Source organism: Sander lucioperca, chromosome 6, assembly GCF_008315115.2.
Source record: "Sander lucioperca isolate FBNREF2018 chromosome 6, SLUC_FBN_1.2, whole genome shotgun sequence".
NCBI classification, from domain to species: Eukaryota; Metazoa; Chordata; class Actinopteri; order Perciformes; family Percidae; genus Sander; species Sander lucioperca.
This window is the reverse complement of record NC_050178.1, coordinates 19694701-19715537: the sequence shown is the minus strand read 5'-3', so window position 1 is coordinate 19715537 and position 20837 is coordinate 19694701. Positions and strand designations below refer to the sequence as shown.

General features: G+C 41.1%; 1 protein-coding gene across 12 annotated transcripts in view; it reads right to left on the bottom strand.

Annotated features, from left to right (window-relative positions):
- The window catches only part of ptprt (protein tyrosine phosphatase receptor type T), a 447834-nt gene that overhangs the window by 90706 nt on the left and 336291 nt on the right, over positions 1-20837 (bottom strand). For all 12 annotated transcript variants that reach the window (XM_036001937.1, XM_031277206.2, XM_036001938.1 and 9 more), the window contains 3 exons: positions 14442-14596; positions 6586-6666; positions 6331-6366 (listed from right to left, as the gene is read on the bottom strand). In XM_036001937.1, the coding sequence (XP_035857830.1) occupies positions 6331-6366; positions 6586-6666; positions 14442-14596 (272 nt within the window). The remainder of the gene's footprint in view (positions 1-6330; positions 6367-6585; positions 6667-14441; positions 14597-20837) is intronic.

The following is a 20837-nucleotide window of genomic DNA, read 5'->3' as shown; positions in this document are numbered from 1 at the left end:
ATTTAGCTATCCGTGTGAGTCAGATTGGCAAAGACCAGGAGGCAGACAGACTTGTCAAAGGAAGTGTGACTGAGAGAGCACTTGTTGTGAATATAAGCTGTGTAAGCAGGTAGTCAAGAAGTGTCTGCAAAAGAGCACAGAGGCTCCATCTTCCCTGTGCACATAAAGGTTAAAAATGACTCTCTCGCTCTCAACTCTGCTCTCACCTTCAATTACCCAGCACTGCCACATTAGGGCCAAACAAAATGACTACCATTAGCCATAATCACCTTACATGCAGCCTAATGCTTTGCTGAACTAGACTGGGGAAAATAATTGCCCGTCGGTAATGCTGTGGAAAAACTACTTCCAATACAAGCAGGGCAGTGGATAGAAATGATGAGCTCTCTATACGGACCATCTTCCACGCAGCACAACAACAGCTTTGTGTTCAAATGCAGTGCATCTTCAAAATATGGAGCAACGATCATAAAAAAAAAAAGCCAAAAATCACTAAGTTCTGGGGGCGGGGATTGAATCTTTTACTTCAGTAAAATATGCAATGAAAAAATTAGGGGTGCTCTCCTTTTTATTATACTTTATATTCATGTTGGGCCTCACAAAATAAAAAATAAATTAAAAAAAGGGTTTTTGTTCCTGAGTGTTTCTGTCCTCTCTGAATCATTTACGCATGCAGCACATGTACATTTTCTAGGCAGCGCTGCCTGGAAGGAAACATTGTGGGTTTAAAACACTGATAAACATAAAAGACCCTGTCCTGGGAAAGTATTTACCAACCGGCCATTAACTACTGCAGTGGAGTTTGCTGTACTAGCCACGTATATGCTCCTACATGTGCACACAATGTATTAGGACTGAAACAAGCACAGGGTTTATCTGCTATTGATATTTGCACCTGGGATGGGAATATTTTGATGTTTAAACAATGTAGCCAACTTCTCAAGTTGTCTATAAAACAGCAGCGTATAAGCCCTAAAACCAAGCATTAATAATCTGCTATACCTTAGAATTTATCCTTTGTAACATCCATGCAAACATCAGAATATTTCAGCAGTAAATTACAAAGAACAGAAGGATTCCGTGAAGTCTTGTCACCTGCAAGCCAAAGCTGTTGCATTGTAATCCATTATTGGTCTAATTTGCCTAATCTTCGTGATTTTTGGATGCCCTTGAAAAGGCAAACAGGAATGTGATAGGGAGGATTTTAGTTTCCGATCCAGTTCTTGAGTTGTGTTCTTGGAGTCCTAGGTTCCTGGGACGCCTTCTCATGGGTCTGTGTTTGTATCAGTGCATTTGCTCAACTGTGTGAGCCTAATTAACCAGGAAAAGCTCCTGATCCAAGGAAAACACAACTACAGCGCTAACAGCGGCGAAGGGGCTGTCCTTGGCCCGGGCACAAAAGGCTGACGCTTGCTTTGTGAACTGACAGAGAACAGTGTTGCGTAACCTTTGAACATATATCAGTGTCTGGGAAATTGATTTTTTAGAGGAAAACGTGTTTGCACATGAAATGCACGCTATGCTGCGGTGGCTTTCCACTGATCCAGTGGATTTACGTCGCATCAATATTAACAATGCAATGGGTGTATGTGCATACGGATATGTGTGTTTCTGTGCAAACGTTTTGATGGGTTCTTGTCTCCTTATGCATATATTTGTATAATTGTGTATGCTATACTATGTGTGTACATGTTGGCTTCTTTATGTGTGTGTGTGTGTGTGTGTGTGTGTAATCATATTTCCATAGCTGAGAACACCTGAGCTAAGGAGAAAGCTTTACAGCTGGTTCAAAAATAAAACACACACACACAGAGAGAGAGAGAGAGAGAGAGAGAGAGAGAGATAAACCACCCTCTGCATTGCATGCTGGATTTGCCCAAGCTCCTTCTCCCCGTCTTTGATCCCTCAATCTGTATGTCTCTTTCACTGCCGTCTTAATAACTTCCTTCTCTCTCTCTCTCTCTCTCTCTCTCTCTCTCTCTCTCTCTCTCTCTCTCTCTCTGCATCTGTCTCACTCTCTGCTCTCCCTCTCTTTTCAAGCTTTTAAGAATCCTCGCTGGCACCATTCAGACTCCTGGTACCATTATCCATTTTCAAAAGCCTGAAAGGTATTGGAACGCGTCTAAATGGTGGATTCTTTAAAATTGAAAGGTTTTCTATCAATTTTTGTAATAAATGATGGAATTCAGCTCCCCTTGGAGTCCACCACAGATACAATGGACAACATAACAGACTCAATGGAAATCAAAGCATTAAGAGGGTCTTAGGGTCTTGTGTCGAAACTAATGAAGCTTTTTAAAATCACAAAATATCTACGATCAGATGAAAATGGTTTTGACAGTATTTTCTTTGTCTACTCTGGTGGCCAGCCTTTCTTTTTTTTTCACCAATCCTCGATAATGTGATATCTGCTCTTTTAACCGTTTAGTTTATTCTTTAAATATATGGGCATTTTGGTAATCAACTATGAGTGGTCTCTTTTTAATTAGACAGCTGAGCTACAGTAGTGCTTGACTGAAAATAATTAAAGTAATACAAATAATGAAATGTGCTCACATTCAACTAAGAAAATTATTAAAAGGGCAGTTACTAGAATCAGAAGTCCTCTAGTTCAGTTCCATCCTTAATGCGTACTTTTTCATGCAAGATTGTTTGGTAGGATAAAAGCATCATAAACGTATCAGCAGTACATACAAACATATTGTATAAAGAAATATGCTGACAAATATTCTCTCTGTTTCTCTTTTTCAGTTTCCACTCAATTTCTTCCTTTGGTTTTCTGTTTCCTTCATCCATGTCTCTTCTATTACAGTGTACATTGGTATTCCATTCCTCCATCTGTCTGTCTTTGGCCTTGGATAGTGATTGTGAAGATGATGATGATGATGATGATGATGATGATGATGATGATAATAATAGCAACATGCTTGGTGGTCAGTTTGCAGGTCCTCCATCCGCTAATTTACTGCTTCAATCAATAAAATAATTGCGATGCTCAGCATGATGCGCTAACAGCAGTCAGCACTGCTGCTGTATGGTGTTTAGGGATTGATGGATGGATGGATGGATGGATGGATGGATGGATGGAGAAAAGGAGGGATGAGTAGATGAAAGGAGGGCTGCAGTCAGTGTCTAAAAAGGGAGATGGGAGTGTAGTGATGGTGGAAGCAAGAGATGGGATTTAGAGAGGGAGTAATGCATGTACAGCTGGATGGATAGATGGATGGATGGATGGATGGATGGAAGGATGGTTCATTGAATCAACTACATTAGAAAAGAAGAGATGGATGGAGAAAGTGATGGAGGGATATGAGGAAATGAAGAAATCGGCATTGCAGGGAATTCGGGAATTAGTGGATGGACAAAAAGATGGGATGAACGGATAGACCAACCCGCTCTCACTACTCAGCGTCAGATACCAACGCAAAAATCACCCTTTAGGGTCTGTATGGGAAGCACCGGGCAGAGCAGCAGCTCGACCGCGGCGCTGTAAGATGACGTAGTATGAAGAGAGACAACGGTAGCGAGTAGTATGAAAGATCTACAATCCGCATAAGGAGGTTGGTTGGGGGAGTGGATGGGTCAAACAACACAGGGCTTTTACCCAGGAGACCGGGATTTGTGTCCCGTTTTTGTTCAGTGTGTCACTTAAACCTACATTTTGTAACACCACCTTCAATCCTTCCCTGACCATAACTAAGTGGTTTGACCCTGAACATTAAAAAACTACGCCAAATCGGTCCAGATCGTCCAAATGCGACCCCAAAGGTCCTGACCAAGAGCGTTGAAAATGATGCCAAAGGAGTACCCAGAGAGTCAAAGATTGCTGCAGATGGGATTACATTGGCATTAGTTGAAAGCCCCCTGCGTCTGACTGAGACGCTAAAGGAGACTTTTGGCATCTGAAACAAACGCCAAAGTAACCTGATCAAGCGTTGGTTTTTGACTCGCTGGGAGTGAGACTGTGCTGGATAGACAGATGACCGTGGGGTAGGAGTGGATGAATGCAATGGATGAAAAGATTGATAAAAGGAGGGAATAGTCAGGAGTAGCAGTGGCGGTTGCAAGAGTTAAGAGAGGAAGAGAAAGGAAGAGAAATAGTGGGGCTATAGACGAAGAGAGCAATGATGGATGGATAGATGCAAAGAAAAAGCCGAACAAAGTGACTCGAAACATTAGTTGATAGCAGAACAAAAGAAGGGAGGTGTGAGTGGATGGGTGGACTGAGTTTAGAGCAGAGGTGCCCAAATTATTTCATGTGAAGAGCCAAAATATATCTGGATGGAAGGCCCCGGGCCAAAAATCAATGTTAATGTTTAAGAATTCCGTAATTCTTCGCAGATAAAATGTACGTGTTTAATTTAGTAGGGAAGTTTACCAGTACTGTGCTTTACATTGCCATAAACTCAGAAGTACTTTTTAGCTGCACAAAATATATGTTGTGTTGTCATTTATACTCTAAACTTTAGGGTAAGGGTCAGCGGATGAATTAACAGAAGATAAGAGGGATAGGTCGACACCAATTAATCACAAATGTACATTTTAATTCTTCTATTTCTCACACTTGTACTGCTCTATCTCTAAGTTGTATCATTCCATTTTTTATTTAAGTCTATTTTCTATATTTAATGTATTTGTTTTGGATACCAGATTTGACGTCACAGAGATAATGAAAGTTTTGTTTTACAGATTGTCTTCCTGTTTAATTGTGGAGAGAACAGATGGCTCGACAAAACGCTAACGTCACTCTGTGAAGATGTATGACAGCGAATTTGTGCCTTTGCACAAATCACTCAAGCGTTCTTTTGCATTCTGCTTCATCATGCTTTGACATGCATCAGCAAATGGCACATAAACCTGCGTAGCCAGTTGTGTAGATTACATCAAATTAACTTAAATATTCGAGGCTGAAACATTCTTGCATATGGTTTTTTTTTGATTTTTTTTATTTCCCCATCACTTTCTCTTTTGACCATTTTGTCCAATTTTCTTCTCTTTCAGTTTTTCTAGAGCAGATAAGACACAGAGTGGCTGTCTATCACTGTGATTTGTCTGTCTTTTTTCTGACTGTCTGCCTGCCTCTGGCTATCTGTTTCCTGGGCAGTTAACACATGAGTTCAGCAGGTATTACAGTGATTCAGCTGGTTTATAAGAGTGTTTTAGGAGAAGATACACATTCTCCTACCTGGAGAGGCAGGTGACAAGTAGAGGAGAGGAGACAAGGAGAGGAGACCAAAGAGATGAGACCAGGACAGAAGAGAAGAGGAGGAGAGAGTGAGAATGAGAAAAGGATAAAGTGAGAGGAAAGGAAGAGTGAACAGTAACGTATGGGAATGAAGTGAAAGTGAAGAAAGGACGACAGAATATCTGATGATGAGAGAAAGAAAAGAAGGAAAGATTTCAGATAAACACAGAAGATTACAGTATGGAAGAGAAAAAGAACGAGGATTAGACAGTAGACGGTAGAAAGAACACAGAGCACAGGAGGGAAGAAGGAAGGAGTGAAAAGGAGGAGGAGGATGGATGAGAGGAGGTGTGGCAGGAAGATGACGAGCTGGCAGCTGGCTGATAAGTATTATCACATAAAGCAGAAACACTCCGTAAAAGGAGAGAGGCAGACAAATGTCACTACAGCACTTATACCTCTGTGTGTGTGTGTGTGTGTGTGTGTGTGTGTGTGTGTGTGTGTGTGTGTGTGTGTGTGTGTGTGTGTGTGTGTGTAAGAGATTGTGTGACTACACACACACACACACACACACACACACACACACACACACACACACACACACACACACACAGAGACATACATGTCCCACTTTGGCAGGGGCCACAGCCAATCTGCTTGGCAAAGAACTGGTCAATCTGGCCAACAGAAGGGGAGAGAGGGAGGAAAAATGAAGAGAAAAAGACAGAAAGAAGGTACTTGGAAATGGTTTTGACATTTCATTCTGCCCATGTGCAAACTGTGTGTGTGTGTGTGTGTGTGTGTGTGTGTGTGTGTGTGTGTGTGTGTATGCGCATTCATTATTTTGCCCTCTCTGACATTGTATGTACCTGAATGTGTGTGCTATTTTGTAACTTTTGCTTCACTTGTTTCTCATGCTCACACATGCGCGCGCACACACACACACACACACACACACACACACACACACACACACACACACACACACACACACTCACACACTCACACCACAAGTACTGTAAGAGCGGTGTTTGACTGAGTTATTAACCACAGCTGTTATGCTTTGTAAAATAAAAAAAAACCGGAGAGAATTATTAACAAAAAGCATAGATGATCCATTAAGAAATGTATAAGTTGTTCCTCACCTATAGAAGTTGTGGCTGGAACTGGCTCTTTAGACACTGCACACATAATCAACATGACACACAGAGGGAAACACAGAAGCTCAGTCAGAAACAGTAATGACTGCAACTAACATGGTTACAGTTCAAACATTAGCCTCTTCAGCCACTGAAACGTTGCCTAAAGCATCTTTAAAGATTGTGTGTGTGTGTGTGTGTGTGTGTGTGTGTGTGTGTGTGCTTAAGTGTGTGGGTTTAAGTGTGTGTTTGAGTGTGTACCTGAGTAGTAGGAATTCAGCAGGGATTTGCTCTGCAGCGTCTTGCTTCCCTGCACGGAGAAGGAGCAGGGAGAGGGGGAGGCTGGGGAGGAGACAGAAAGGGAGAACAGGTGAAAAGAAGGTGAATAAGAGGACGGAGAAACACAAACAAAAAGGGGAGGTTGTGTGAAAATAGGGGAAACCGGAGGTGGGGAAGGGAGAGGAGAGGTGGAAGCGAGGGGTGGGACAGGATAGGGAGGAGGAGAGAGAAAGTGAAAACAACAGGAGGGAGAGAAGGAAAGATGAGAATAGAGGAGAAGAGAATACAAGAGGAAGAGGCAGGAGGTGGGGAGCACAGAATGGAATAGGAGAGAAAAGAAGACAGGGGAAGGTGGGGATAAAATAAGGAAAGTAGAGACATAAAGTTAAGTAGAAATCAGTGAAGGACATACAGTAAGGGAGGAAGGCCAGGGAGAAGAGGGATAGGTCAGTGAGTGACCTCATCTAAGAAAAAAAAAATCAATCATCACAGGACAATGAACGATGAAAGCATACACACAGAAAGATCAATACTCCATATTCAACAGCCCAAAGAACAATCCGATAACACTTAAATGGCACCGTCAATGCTGCCGATATTGAATTCTGAAATACAAAAGTGGTCCCGTCTCAATGTGTGTGCACTCAAATACGACATGCCCTCAATGTTGGTCAATACATACAACCGATTGTGTGATTGTGTAAAGAATGCGATTCAAACTGAATGGAATGATCCAATGGGGAGAAACAGAGCGTGACAACAAAGAGGATGTGAAAAAAGCGTTTTCCAGTGGACATGTTATACTCAATCATCACACATACTGTAGATACCAATCTATCAACACTGTGAATCAAATGGATCTCAATCATTCTTATGCCTAGCATACACTAGAAGACTTTGAACAGACTTTAAAAAGACTACAGTCTGACACCATTTCACATCTAAACACAATCATCTCACATCTAACGTTAAAGACTGTCATAATATGTAAAGACTGGGGATCTCGCAGGGTCACACATTGTAAGACTACAACTAGATTTGTTTTGAAAGATGAACCAAGCTTGCTAGCTACCACTAACATAAGATGGTAACTTAAGGGAAAGTTTGCCGATTTTCTGTTCTGCCATACATGCAGATGAATGGCGGCAGTACACCCGTTGGATGACGCTCTTCAGAAGGGTTGAAAATTAGCATCTTTCCCTCTTTAGGGTTTAGCTTACAACCATAAACAACACTGGCTCTGGCCGTTTGCTGCTTCCTGTTTAGTAATTTGTGGAAGCAACTTACAGATGATGACACATTAAAGGAAAAACCAACATAAAGGGTCTACTGAAAGTGTGTTGATCGGCCATCATGAGCCTCCAGGTTCAGTGCTCCTTGGCTTTAATTTCCCAAAAAGCTCTCATCAAAAAGATGGTCTTTTTTTTATGATGGTGGAAAGTGATGTCTAACATGCTGCTCCATAATCTCCTCGTGCCCTGTGGATGGGCTTACTGTCATTTTTGAAGAATATAGAAATGTTTCACCATAGAACAGAGTGGATAACTTGTCAGCAACCCATCTATCTAAGTGCGCAAATAGACCCAAACAATAGAAACTTTTTTCCATTTGTTAACGTTTTTCCTTTAATTTCTCTTCTGTCCAAACTGTGTAGGTCATCTATCTTTCACTCTGTAAGTCAGCTAGCAAGCAGTTAACCTTTGAGTCATAGTGCCAAAATTCTTATCAGATGGTACCCTAGAATGAAATCTTATCAAATGGAAGTCACATAATTTGTGTCAGTTTTGGGGTCCTTGACGTGAAAACGTTTGGGAACTAGTGGTTTAATTTATCAGTTAACGTGTGGTCTGCATTATTGTTTTCTAGTGCGGCTTTCTTCCTGTTTTTAGCAAGTAGTTTTCATTTAGTGTTTTGAGACCTTTTGTGGGTACTTTTAATTCATTATTAAAACTGTGGTAGGCACTTTATATTTTGGCGTCGTTGGGCAGAAATTCCATAATAAAATTTGAGCATATTGTAATGCAAGTGGTGTGAGAGAAAACTAGACTTCTGCACCTCCTTTTGGCTATGTATTTAGGCTTTAGATAATCTAGACCGTGACGGGAGACTTTGACCAATCGCAGGTCATTACAGGGAGAGCGTTCCTAGTGACTGCTCTGCGCATGCATTGCATGAGTGACAGAGAGGGGAGAGACAGAGCTGCAGGTAAAGGTCTCCCTCTAGAGTACTTCAAATACTGGCTTTATTTTTTTGTTTGCTTTCTACCCACCACAGCTGTATGCATCTCTATTGTATGTACATCTACATCTATATTTTGGTTTCCTTGGTTCTTTTTCCCTGAGTTATCTTTATTCATATTATTGATAGTCTCCCCTGGAACACTCAGATAATGTAACAACCAGGAAAAAAAGACAGCATTGGTGATTTATTGAAATGGCTTTAAAAGTGACCTCTTGCAGTCATGGGAATAAATGACTCTAAACATGGCAGCCGTGGTCATTTGTTGAAATGACACATGTTTGAGTTCAGTGTTATATTATGGGACAAGGATCCTAAGTTGCATGGGGGGGGGACATTGCGGTGGACTTTTTTGTTTATAGTAAGCTAGCGACCTTGTTACAATTGAATCCATCTCGGTGGTTGATGAAATTGCTATCGCCAGTTCAAAATGGCAACTTTGGGAATAAAGTCAAAAATCGAACACTGTTAGAAGAGAGCTGAGCCGATTTATCATCGCATAAATATGTGTTCTCAAACAGTGACTGATGGCTACTACGTCCATGCAGATACACTCTATCTCTCACATACACACACACACACACACACACACACACACACACACACACACACACACACACACACAGACTGCAAGGGGTTGTAAATAAATGATATGTAGGGTAGATACAGGCACACACACAATAAGATAAAACCTAGGGGGATTGCAACTGACTGTGAAATATTATATGCTAGTTAAACCCGTTCAAAAATCCACACTAGAAATCACAGCTAGCCTACACACATGTATCTATAGGAGCAGCAGCTAGTTGGCGTGTGTGCGTGTGTGTGTGTGTGTGTGTGTGTGTGTGTGTGTGTGTGTGTGTGTGTGTTTGTTTGTGTGTGTGTGTGTTCATCTACAAGTAATTGTTATTTGTCTATAGGCTTCAAGCAGCCAATTAGCAAGAAATCACGTTAGCATATGCAGTATTTCTGTTCGTGTATCAGTTTTGTGTATTTCAGACACCTGATGGCCCAAGCTGGCAGCCATTAGTGGAAACTCTCACACTAAAGAAAAACTCTCCTCCACCTCCCTTCATACTGACTGAGATAGATGACACGTTGTGTCTCCCCTCTTCTGCCCCTGTCTGTCTTTTCCTTTGTTTCCTCCCCTCACTCCCATCCTACCCTCTCTTCTTGTCTCACCTCCTCAGCTCTATTTTCCTCCCATTTCTCCCATGGCACTTTTCTCTACTCTTCGTTCCCTGGCACATTTGTGTAAGGTATTCATAGCTTATTCAAGCTATAAGTATTTTTCTCAGTTGGAGTAGTTGTACAGCAAACTGTCAAAAATCAAAGTGTGTTTACTAGGGCTGGGTTAAAATAATCGATTCTCCAATTAAAATCAATCTTTGTTTAAGTGATCTGATAGTGATTAATAAAATCCAGAAATCAATCTTTTAATATCTGCCTTTTCATCATGGATGTATAAGTAAAATTACTTTTTACTTTCTTAATGTAAGCATTAACCTGGTGCATTATCAATGAAAATATTTGCGGGTTGCTTCTTGCTTGTACAAACTACAGCATATGTTCTCTGAGAATCTCTTTTATATCCAAGCTAAACTGGTATCGTAACGGAAATTTCCCTTAACTAATTGATAGTGAATTGAATCGGAAATGTAATCAAATCATGACCTTGTGAATCCGAATCAAATTAATACGGGAAATAATTAGCGATACCCAGCCCTAGTAAACACAACCAACAAGTAATACAGAGGGGGTGTGAAACAATTAGCATGACGTGAGGTGGTTTGAGACACATTCTATCTAGATGCTAAAAAGTCAAATGTAGATGCATTAGCCTCTCCAAGCCTAAGTTATCCCCTAGTGGTCTGTGGAAGTAGCCACTTACAGCATCTTCTCCTTGTGTAATGGCAGCTGAGGCGACACTCAAATTAGCATATATATTTTTTTCTTCCTGTGTTATTAAAGCCATGGGAAGAAAGTGGCTTTAGAGATTGTAATATACTGTATGTGTGTGTAAGAGAGCAGCATAAATGAGTTCTTGTGATGGTCAGCAAGTCTCAATAATAGTTCATCCATGCCAGTCTTCCTTGGGTTTCTGTTAGTATGATGGTTGTTAGCCATGTCTAGCTTGGCTGGCTTTAGCACAAGCTATTCAGCTGGCATTTTTAGCAGACTGCTTCAGTCCTTAACCCAAGTGAAGGAGTTCAAGTACCTCGGGGTCTTGTTCGCGAGTGAGGGGACAATGGAGCAGGAGATTGGTCGGAGAATCGGTGCAGCGGGTGTGGTATTACATTCAATTTATTGCACCGTTGTGACGAAAAGAGAGCTGAGCCAGAAGGCAAAGCTCTCGATCTACCGGTCAGTTTTCGTTCCTACCCTCACCTATGGTCATGAAGGCTGGGTCATGACCGAAAGAACGAGATCCAGGGTACGAGCGGCCAAAATGGGTTTCCTCAGGAGGGTGGCTGCCGTCTCCCTTAGAGATAGGGTGAGAAGCTCAGTCATCCGTGAGGAGCTCGGAGTAGAGCCGCTGCTCCTTTGCGTCGAAAGGAGCCAGTTGAGGTGGTTCGGGCATCTGGTAAGGATGCCCCCTGGAGCCAAGCACGTCCAGCTGGGAGGAGGCCTCGGGGAAGACCCAGGACTAGGTGGAGGGATTATACTTGGCCTGGGAGCGCCTCAGGATCCCCCAGTCGGAGCTGGTTAATGTGGCTCGGGAAAGGGAAGTTTGGGGTCCCCTGCTGAAGCTGCTGCCCTCCGTGACCCAACCCCGGATAAGCGGACGAAGATGGATGGATGCTTCAGATACATTACCACACCAGCCTCTGAACCTAGTATCTGGTGTAGGGAAGTCAGACCGGTGTGTTACGTTTTGAGATCTGGCAAAAAGACACTTGGAAACACAACGTTTTCCTGAAAATGACCAGGCCGTTCTCATGAACCATTTTTACATATAGCTATGAAAAGTAAAGCACTGTAATTCATATGTATTGCACGTATTTATTGGTGTACGCATCACATTGACTGCTGCTATATAGGACTACAGTGGTACGCATAGGGAGGAGGATAGTTAGGGCGGATGGGTGGATCATAAAACACATGGAGCGAAGTTTGCGTCCCGGGGAAATCACAAGACTTTCACCCAGGAAACGAGTGTTTGTGTCTCAGGAGTACTACTTAAGGGGGCGGGTGTTTTAATCCAAACCACAATCTTTTTCTAATCTTAAGTAGTCGATTTGGTGCCTTAACTTAACTGTCGTCGCCGCATGACGAACATTAAAATTAACTGTAACGCCACTGATAGGACCATCACCTCAGGGTGCTCTGTACCCGGAACACAAGTCACCTTTTCTCAGCTAAATGTAACTGTAAAGACAGCTCAACTTATGTATATAACTGTCATGTAACCGGTTGTCACGTGACCAGCCGGCCGTCAATAATTTCAGAGGTTATCATACGACTTGTTGTGCATACGTTTTCGTATGATATCATACGAACCCGTTCATGAGAATGCGTTAAAATGATACAATTCAGGTAAACTCTGCTGCTTCCTGTCACCAATAGATCAACGGTGTTCACGTTAGCTTCATAAAGTGGAATCAATCTGCTCACCAGTAACTTCATTTACTCAGGACTAACATTGCACTCTTTTCCTGTTTCTAACCATAAAACCACCTGGGATGTTCCCCACCAACACAAAATAAATGGCAGTATAAAGGCTGACACAGACCTCATTCAGTGTTTGTAATTTTACTAATGTCTTCAAAATGAATGTGATCATAATTTCCTGATGTGAAAATGATCCATATAGCAGCCCTCTTGCCTAATTGTTATTCTTTGCTCTACTGTTTTCTGGTACAATAGTCCAATTTCCCTAATTTAAATTTGTTGTCCTCTCTCTTTCTTCCTTCTCCCCGCCCCCCTGCTACCCTCTTCTAATACCACCAAACACAACATATTTTCCCCTCTTCTGTGATAAAATCCCTCTCGTCTCATGCGTACCGGCACTATATGCTAATACGCCTCCAAAAGAAGCTCAACTTTAATACAGTGAGGAGTGTACCTGCATACCAAAAGAAATATGCTTTGACAGCAATGTCCTGTGAAGATAACTGGTGACTGGATGAGAATGCAATAACACAAAAAGGTTATTTGCCCTGCGAGGGGCCATCTGCGGAAATATTATTGGGTCCCATACCTTGTGTCAGCATTTTTTCTCTGTCTCATTAGGACTGAGCCTGGATCAGTGACTGTCTATGCGTGTGTGTGTGTGTGTGTGTGTGTGTGTGTGTGTGTGTGTGTGCGCATGTGTGCTTTATTTCCTTCTCTTCTTTCAAATGTGTATGTGCTAACACAGTATCAACTGTAAAAGAGAGACAGTTATTGAGAGACTAGTTCATGGCATGCCACAAATCTAGGTAAAGAAGACCAATAACATGCCAAAACTATATTTTGCCCCAAGCAGGGTTGAGTTATATCTGCCTGGAAGCAAAAAAAAAAAAATCAACCATGACTTATAAAATAACCATTACTTTATCACGTATTCGGTTCCCAGTTCTATATTCTGCAAACTCCAAAACTTATAGACTCAGTCAATGTGTAGTTTGGTCTAGCTGGAAGAAAAGAGACGTCCAACGTTTCAAGTACTACTAGTTTCTGCAACAACCAAGGTCCAGAAGAAAGGAAGCTCCTTTTAAATATGTTGCAAAAGCAAAGTCTATTTACATGCACAGAAAATGTTAACATTTTAATGTACCACAACTTTATCACACATCCAAGGTCTGGATAAAAGTGGTCTCCTCTAAGTGTTTTCAATGCAAAAACATTATTGTTCGTCAGAATTGCAGCGTGCACAGTTAGAGGAAAAGAGCAGGCAATTACGGGCGACATTAGCTTGCTACTTAGTCCCTCTCCAGCGCCCTGCTTTCAACGGCCAAGCACTCCCAAAAGGCCAGCCTGACATTTTCAAGAGAAAAATGCCCTTCTGAGGGGCCTTGTCTAATTACCCTGGACACACACACACTCACACATAAGTCTACAGAGAGATAGAAGTATGCCCCCAAATAGCCACGCACAGGCAGGCAGGTTGACTTTCATAAGATTGCAGTTGAAGACACACAGATGTGTGTGTGAAAAACCCAATGCAACATGCATATATGTACTTGCATGAGTATAAGGCAGCACAGAGCAGAACACGTTCAGAGAACAGAGCTGAAAGTGATTACAACAGCACTAAGTAAGATGGAGGCTAGTGAAGCAGCACAGCATACTGCTGATATTAGTGAAAGAGGAACAGATGGAAAGTTTTAATATAAAATGAAATGTCCACTATTTAAATAAATGAATGTGACAAAATGATTAATGGCACAGAGACATAGCAATGTGTAGAGGAAATGTTGCTATGTGAAACAAAAGTTAACTTATAGCTACATTTCTTATACAAGAGAAAATATTGTAATTACATTGTCCTACACTCACAACAATATTTCATCTGCTATATTCTACCTTGGTTATATATTAAGAGATTAGATTGGAATAGTATGTTCTCTAGTAGGATCTCTATGATGGTGCCAGAACCATGGATGATTTTGACTTACTGAATCCATTGAGGTCCTGGTTGGACGTGGAAAAGGGGTCATCTTTGTGCAGGGTGCTGACTTTAGTGGTGCTCTTATCAGCCGTGGTGACCGGACCCATCTCCCTCTGCTGGGTGGAGCTGCTGGCGGTCTCCTTCTGCTTCTTTGCCAACTTCCTAAAGTGGTATGACCACATGCACACAAACAAGCATACATGTAAAGGCACATCCACAGGCACAGACAGGAACACACACACACACACACACACACACACACACACACACAAACAGGTATATTTACACATTCAGACACATTTACACACAAGTGTGTAAACCCACATACAACGCACACACAATTATACACACACAAACATAAATCACAAAATCGAAAATACTGTCAGGGAGATGATTTATGGTGAGAATGGCAAGCACAGAAGAATTCTATTTTTTAAACATGCGGTGACTTGAACACAGAAGAGACAAAATGGCCACATGAGGATGAACATTGTGCTTTATGCATTGCCGTATCCAAAAGTTAATAAACAATATTCTTGTGTTTATCTATCTGTTTTTGTTTGAGTCCTTCATGTTCACCGTTTTAGCAGCCATGTAGATGATTTTAGGGGGGATGCCACTCCGCTTGTTAGCAAAATGAACAAAATGCACGGCCCTTGTTAACCTTTCATCCCCTCTCTCCATCCCCTAGTAGCAGAGAGAGTGCAGGGCAAGAGGGGTTGTTTAGTTGAATATGTTAGTCTAGTCTGCCTGACATATTGATCCTTTATCTGACTGAGGTTTGTGCAAGTTAGAATCTATTGCTCCGACCATGGCTCTGAAATATCAGTAGTCTAACTGTGCTATGTATTGATACATGCTTTGCGCTGTCTGTGGTGCTCACGTAGCAGACCGATTTGTCATTGTGACCAGTGTTGGTCATCTTACTTTAAAAAAGTAATTAGTTACAGTTACAAATTGCTTCTCCCAAAAAGTAATTGAGTTAGTAACTCAGTTACCACATTGTAAAAGTAATTAGTTACTCAACAAAGTAACTGTGACGTTATTTTTTTATGTTCTATAACGCTATTACGTTCTATAACATCTTTAACGTCAAAGATGTTTATATTAACTGACTGAAGAATAAAAACACTATATACAGTATTTTAGAACATTTGGTATTTATTTGAACTCTGTTCAGCTCGGCCTTCACCTGTTGCTGACCCAAAAAATCGAGCGTTGCTTGTTTTAACAGAGTGGCTCCGTCTCCTTCGCTGGAGCTCACGCTAGCTGCATTTGGGCTTGGGGTTGGGTTAGCAGCAGCAACAAGTGTTGTGTTAGCATGTGTTGATGTGAGGTGCTTCATAAGACTTGAGTTGCTTGAGGCAGACGTGGATAAAGTCTTTTTTTCCTGGGCCTAGCGTGCATGTTACATAAACATTCTTGCCTTTAGTTTCAATGAGCGAGAAGTAGTGCCGGTACTTCCAGTTCGAGAACGCTGCCTTTGAATTTCCCTGGCTCATCGCCATTGTCGCTGTCTGGTGTTTAGTGGTAGTCAGAGCGTGCAGTGAGACAGCGTGAGCAGGGCATCCGTCCACCCGGCCAATCATCATCGCATTTGCAACGGTGTCATCATCCCCACCCCTGCTCTCTCCAGGCAGCTGATGTGTAGCCAAAGCCGGACACCTCGCGCTTCATTCAACCAAATTGTAGTAACGCGCCACTTTACATTCTCAGTAACGATAACGGCGTTGCAACGATGGGAAAAGTAATTAATTAGATTACTCCGTTACTGAAAAAATAACGCCGTTAGTAACACCATTATACTTAAACGCCGTTATACTAAAACGCCGTTACTCCCAACACTGATTGTGACCCAAACGGCAACTTCCGGGCCTGAAAAATGAAGCCATAGAGAAGTGTCTTAAACCGCCATTTTATCTAACTTCCAGCAGGGGGCGACTGCACTGGACAAAAAGAAGTCTGTTTCTATGGAAGTCTATGGGAAAATGACCCTACTTCTCACTTGATTTATTACCTCAGTAAACATTTTCATAATGTGTTTATGGCATCAATAACTAGTTTCAAGTCTTCTTTAATACAGCATGATGTTCATTTTGAAAAATATAGTCCCCGTTATTTTAAAATAGACCATAAAGCAGGGGATGCTTTAGGGGCGTGGCTACACGCCGACCTGTCAATCAGGAAAGAGGCTTTGTAATGCTATCCATGGCCCTGTGTACATTAAAATAGGCGTTAACTTGTTTTCTGGTATTGTCTATGTTTTCATCTTTAGCTTTGACCCTCTCAATGTGTGTTTTCACTTCATCATAGTTAATTGGAAAACTTTGATCGCCTAAAAATGTCTTGTTCAGAGTTCTTTCAACCAAGCTAGTTAGCTAGTGCTAGCGTTAGCTGGTAAATCAAGAGAAAGTCTTCAGATTTTCAACCAGCTCTGTGTACTGCCCTACATGCTGACGAAAGGCACTAGTAAGTTTTTGGTATATATATATATATATATATATATATATATATATATATATATATATATATATAGTATAATATAGTGACTTATTTAAACATATTTATAGACATATGACACTGCCGTGTGCAGATTTTCATTAAATATCAATAATCAATCAATCAATCAATACTAGTTGTTTAGTAAAACCGCACTGACAGCAGTGATTGGTATTATAGTACCTATGGTATATAATTTGCATTACCATATGTTTACCCAGTGCCACATCCAGTAGAGGTGGACAGTAAAGGATTCTTGATTTGTGATATAACTCATGTTCTAATGGGTATGTTTTTTTATCCTCCAGAGCAATGAGAACAAAGAAAGGACAGGCGAAATGATTCAGCGGGGAAAGGTTGACATTCTGTACCTCAGTAACATGTAGGGCGGCTACAGTAAATGTAGTTGTGTGACTGCCGATTAGATGTCCCTTGAGGGCGATTGTATTCTTAGGGGTTTTTCTCTAACTGTTCATGTGTCGCAACTCCCATCTGTTGGCCATTTTGCATTGGCTTTTTTCAGTTCTACCTGAAACTCTCTTTATGTCCACTGAGACACCAGATGGCAGAACTGACAGCAAGCCATTACAATCTGACATTGACTGGTAGATTCACCAGTGCTTGCAAAAGTACCCCCATAAAGAACATTTTTACTGTCCTAAATGTACTTCCTATAATCTCCAGAAGTCAGAAATGCTCTATAAACCTGAACATACTGGAAGTGATAATTAGTGTGACTTATTTTAATGTGCGTGTGATTCTGTTGTTTAATGCATTCAAAAAGCACTGCTGCTTTCAACAGAATAAAGAGTTGCTACAGTCTAACTGCCATCTGCTTGACCAGGTAGAAAATCACACTATACAAGCTGGATCCAGTCTGCATCGCCCAGAGGCAGCAAAATAATTTTGAATTTCAAAGACATAACTGGTCTATCCTTTGCAGCCTTCAGTATTCCATAACTCATTATGTGTGAATCTGATTTTACATGGACCATTCAGGCTATCCTCGTCAACATGTTTTGTCAGCTATTAGGGGGAAACATCCTGGTGATAAACTTGGTAATTTTGGACTTTACAAATTCAGTAGGACCGCCTAAATGCACCATTGGCTTTAGTCTACCTGAGGCTCAATCATTTCATTTGGGGAGGAGGAGCAGGTTCAGCCCCGACCTGCGTGACTTCCGAGCCATAAGGTAATTTACTGGCACAGTGAGCATTTGGTGTAGATCTATATCTTTTGTGTTTTGTAGATAAGGAACAATGAACAGTGTTGTTCCAGAAATCTCATACTATTTTCGAAATTAAAACAAAATGTTTAAAAGGTAGCTACATCTGATGGAATAACATACATTTCCAAAACGTAGTTTCCACTTTGAGAGTTGCTTATTATGTAACTGCTATATGGTATTATCTATGGACTAGGCAAAAGTCCTTCTTACACCAGCTGTCATCGACATACATTGAATAAAATCTGAATCTCATTTAAATTCACCCAGGAGATAATGGATTACCACTATAATATAATAATGAATAATCCCTGTGCACACTGCTTCGGTATTATGTTGTTTTTGGCACTTTAATAAGAATAGTAAAGGACAATGAATATGACCCTAGCTTTGCCCAAACTGGTTGAAAATGTTCCAAACCAAATTGAGATCATTTAAAATTTAAAAACAATAGCCTATTAAAAGAAAATAAACATATTAATTTAGAATTAAAAGTTTTGCTTGCCAGCGGAGAGGATTTTCAACAACAGAATCCAAAGACACAGCTCTGTGGCCTCTTCGTTTGAGAGCAAGTTGATCACGTTCACAAATATAGACTGAGAGACCTCACGGATCAAGCGGATGACTTGAGCTCTTTTTTTATCAAACGTTTTTCTTTTGTGACCTGTATTTTCACATTAAGGATAACAGAAATATCTTGATCCACTTGTAAACCAGCAGACTGCAAAGTAAGATGTAACCTTAAAGAACAGTAGGCCTATGCCCAAAAGGGTTGATCTGGGGGTTGCAGTGAAATCCAAGAAGAGCCAATTATACTTTCACAATAGCCCTAAAGAAAAGATTTCAATTAATATAATGGTTATCTACTTCACTGATGTCTTAACACAATCCTATGTGAAGTAACATCTCAGTTTTATTCATTTTGCCAATGTGGGAGCAAGTCTGTAATCGGTGTTGCTTTTTCTAATAATTTTTTAATTTAAGTGCAATTTTTCAGAAAAACATCTTATTTTTAACACTAGTGGCCTAAGATACAATAATTTGATTCTAAGGTATTGTCATAGACCTTCTTTAGGGGCAAATTGATTTTCTTGTGACATGACCAGTCACCTACTATTAAACTGGCTGGTGGATCAGACTCTTCAAGTTAGTGTATCCCTTTGAGTACCAAAGCTACCTGACGCTCAGCAGTGAAGCTGTTACCAGATAAGTGAAGACATTTGTGGCTGTAATGCAACACAAACTGCAAGTCAAAGCATTCAGCCCTGCTGAATTTTACTTTCAAATCCAACACATCTGTTACAGCGTGGTCCTTGATTGGCTAGCCACATTGTTGTAATGCAATACAAACAAAGAAAAATAGGGGCATGGTTCCGTTTTCTGGCTGCTATCAGTAGTGCAAATCAAAGCTGCTAAGCTTTGCAAGGCAAAACTTTGAAACATGGGCCTTTTCTTGAATTTCTATTTAGGGTCAATGACGACTGAATTATTGACGTACGGTTTGTGGTGCATTTCAGCCACAAGTGTGTGCACATAGGGTCAGAGTTACGATCTAATGGCGTGTTGTTCCAAGTCACTTCTGGACGGTCATCATGACTGGAAGCTGCTGCACGCCTGACAGCCTAAATGTACACTGAATAACCATTTGAGTTAATTCATGTAGAGAGATTTGTCAAACCCTCTGTCTATGCAATAATAATATGCCATGTTGTCATGCATGTATTACGTCTACCTGTATGTACCTAGTCTAGATCAACGGAAGTACATTTCGGACATTGGATGTCAGGCTTTGTCCCTCACCATCCGCTCTCTGTGTTTTGCTGTCGCTACAAACAACAGCAGCCTTCGAGCTAGCAAGCTACACGCTGAAAATGGCAAGTTTTGAAGACATTTGGATCATGCAACAAGGCAGGCCAGCTTGGTTTTTTTGGGGAATGATTGTAAATATTTACAAAGAATATGTTTACGACATTTTCTCTCTAACTGGGACGTTTTGGGACTGATTGGTGGGATTGCTGTGGACGAAGTACACACGGTGATACACTGGTAAGCGCAAATGAGGTTTAACCATGTATCCCGCTAATTTAAATAGCTCATGTTACTGTGTTGTGTGAACAGTTAACTTCATTTAATATTGCGTGGGGCGTTTTTTTTTTGCGGGGTGCAAATGTTCCACCAAAACAAGTTCCTTCCCGAGAAAATTTTGCAGAGCCACCGTATCTACAATCGGAGCTTAGCGCCGCCCAAGACAACTGTGATTGATTTAAAGAAATGCAATGTTTTCTCCTATCCCAGAATGTATCTGTGGTGTAGCCAGACCTTACTCCTCAGCGCTGTGGAGATTGGTTTGGCAATACGTGACTAATATGTACCTAACTTGTGTAATTTTCAATGTTCTAGTGTGTGCAGGATGTGCTGCACTTTAAAGGGGAATTCTGGTATTGTGACTCTATCTGTCATGCTAACTTTGCATTAGACCAAACGGTCAGCTCCCCCCAATTGGCAAGAAAGTGGTTACAACAAGTAAAAAGCAATTTTATGTGAGGGTTTGCCCTTAGTGTGTGACCCAGCAGCAATACATCTGGTTATACATGTTACTTGACCCACTATGACATTACACTAGTATCTGAGAGAAAAAGCCGGCAAGCTGACCCAAATGTAGATCATACGCAGGTAGC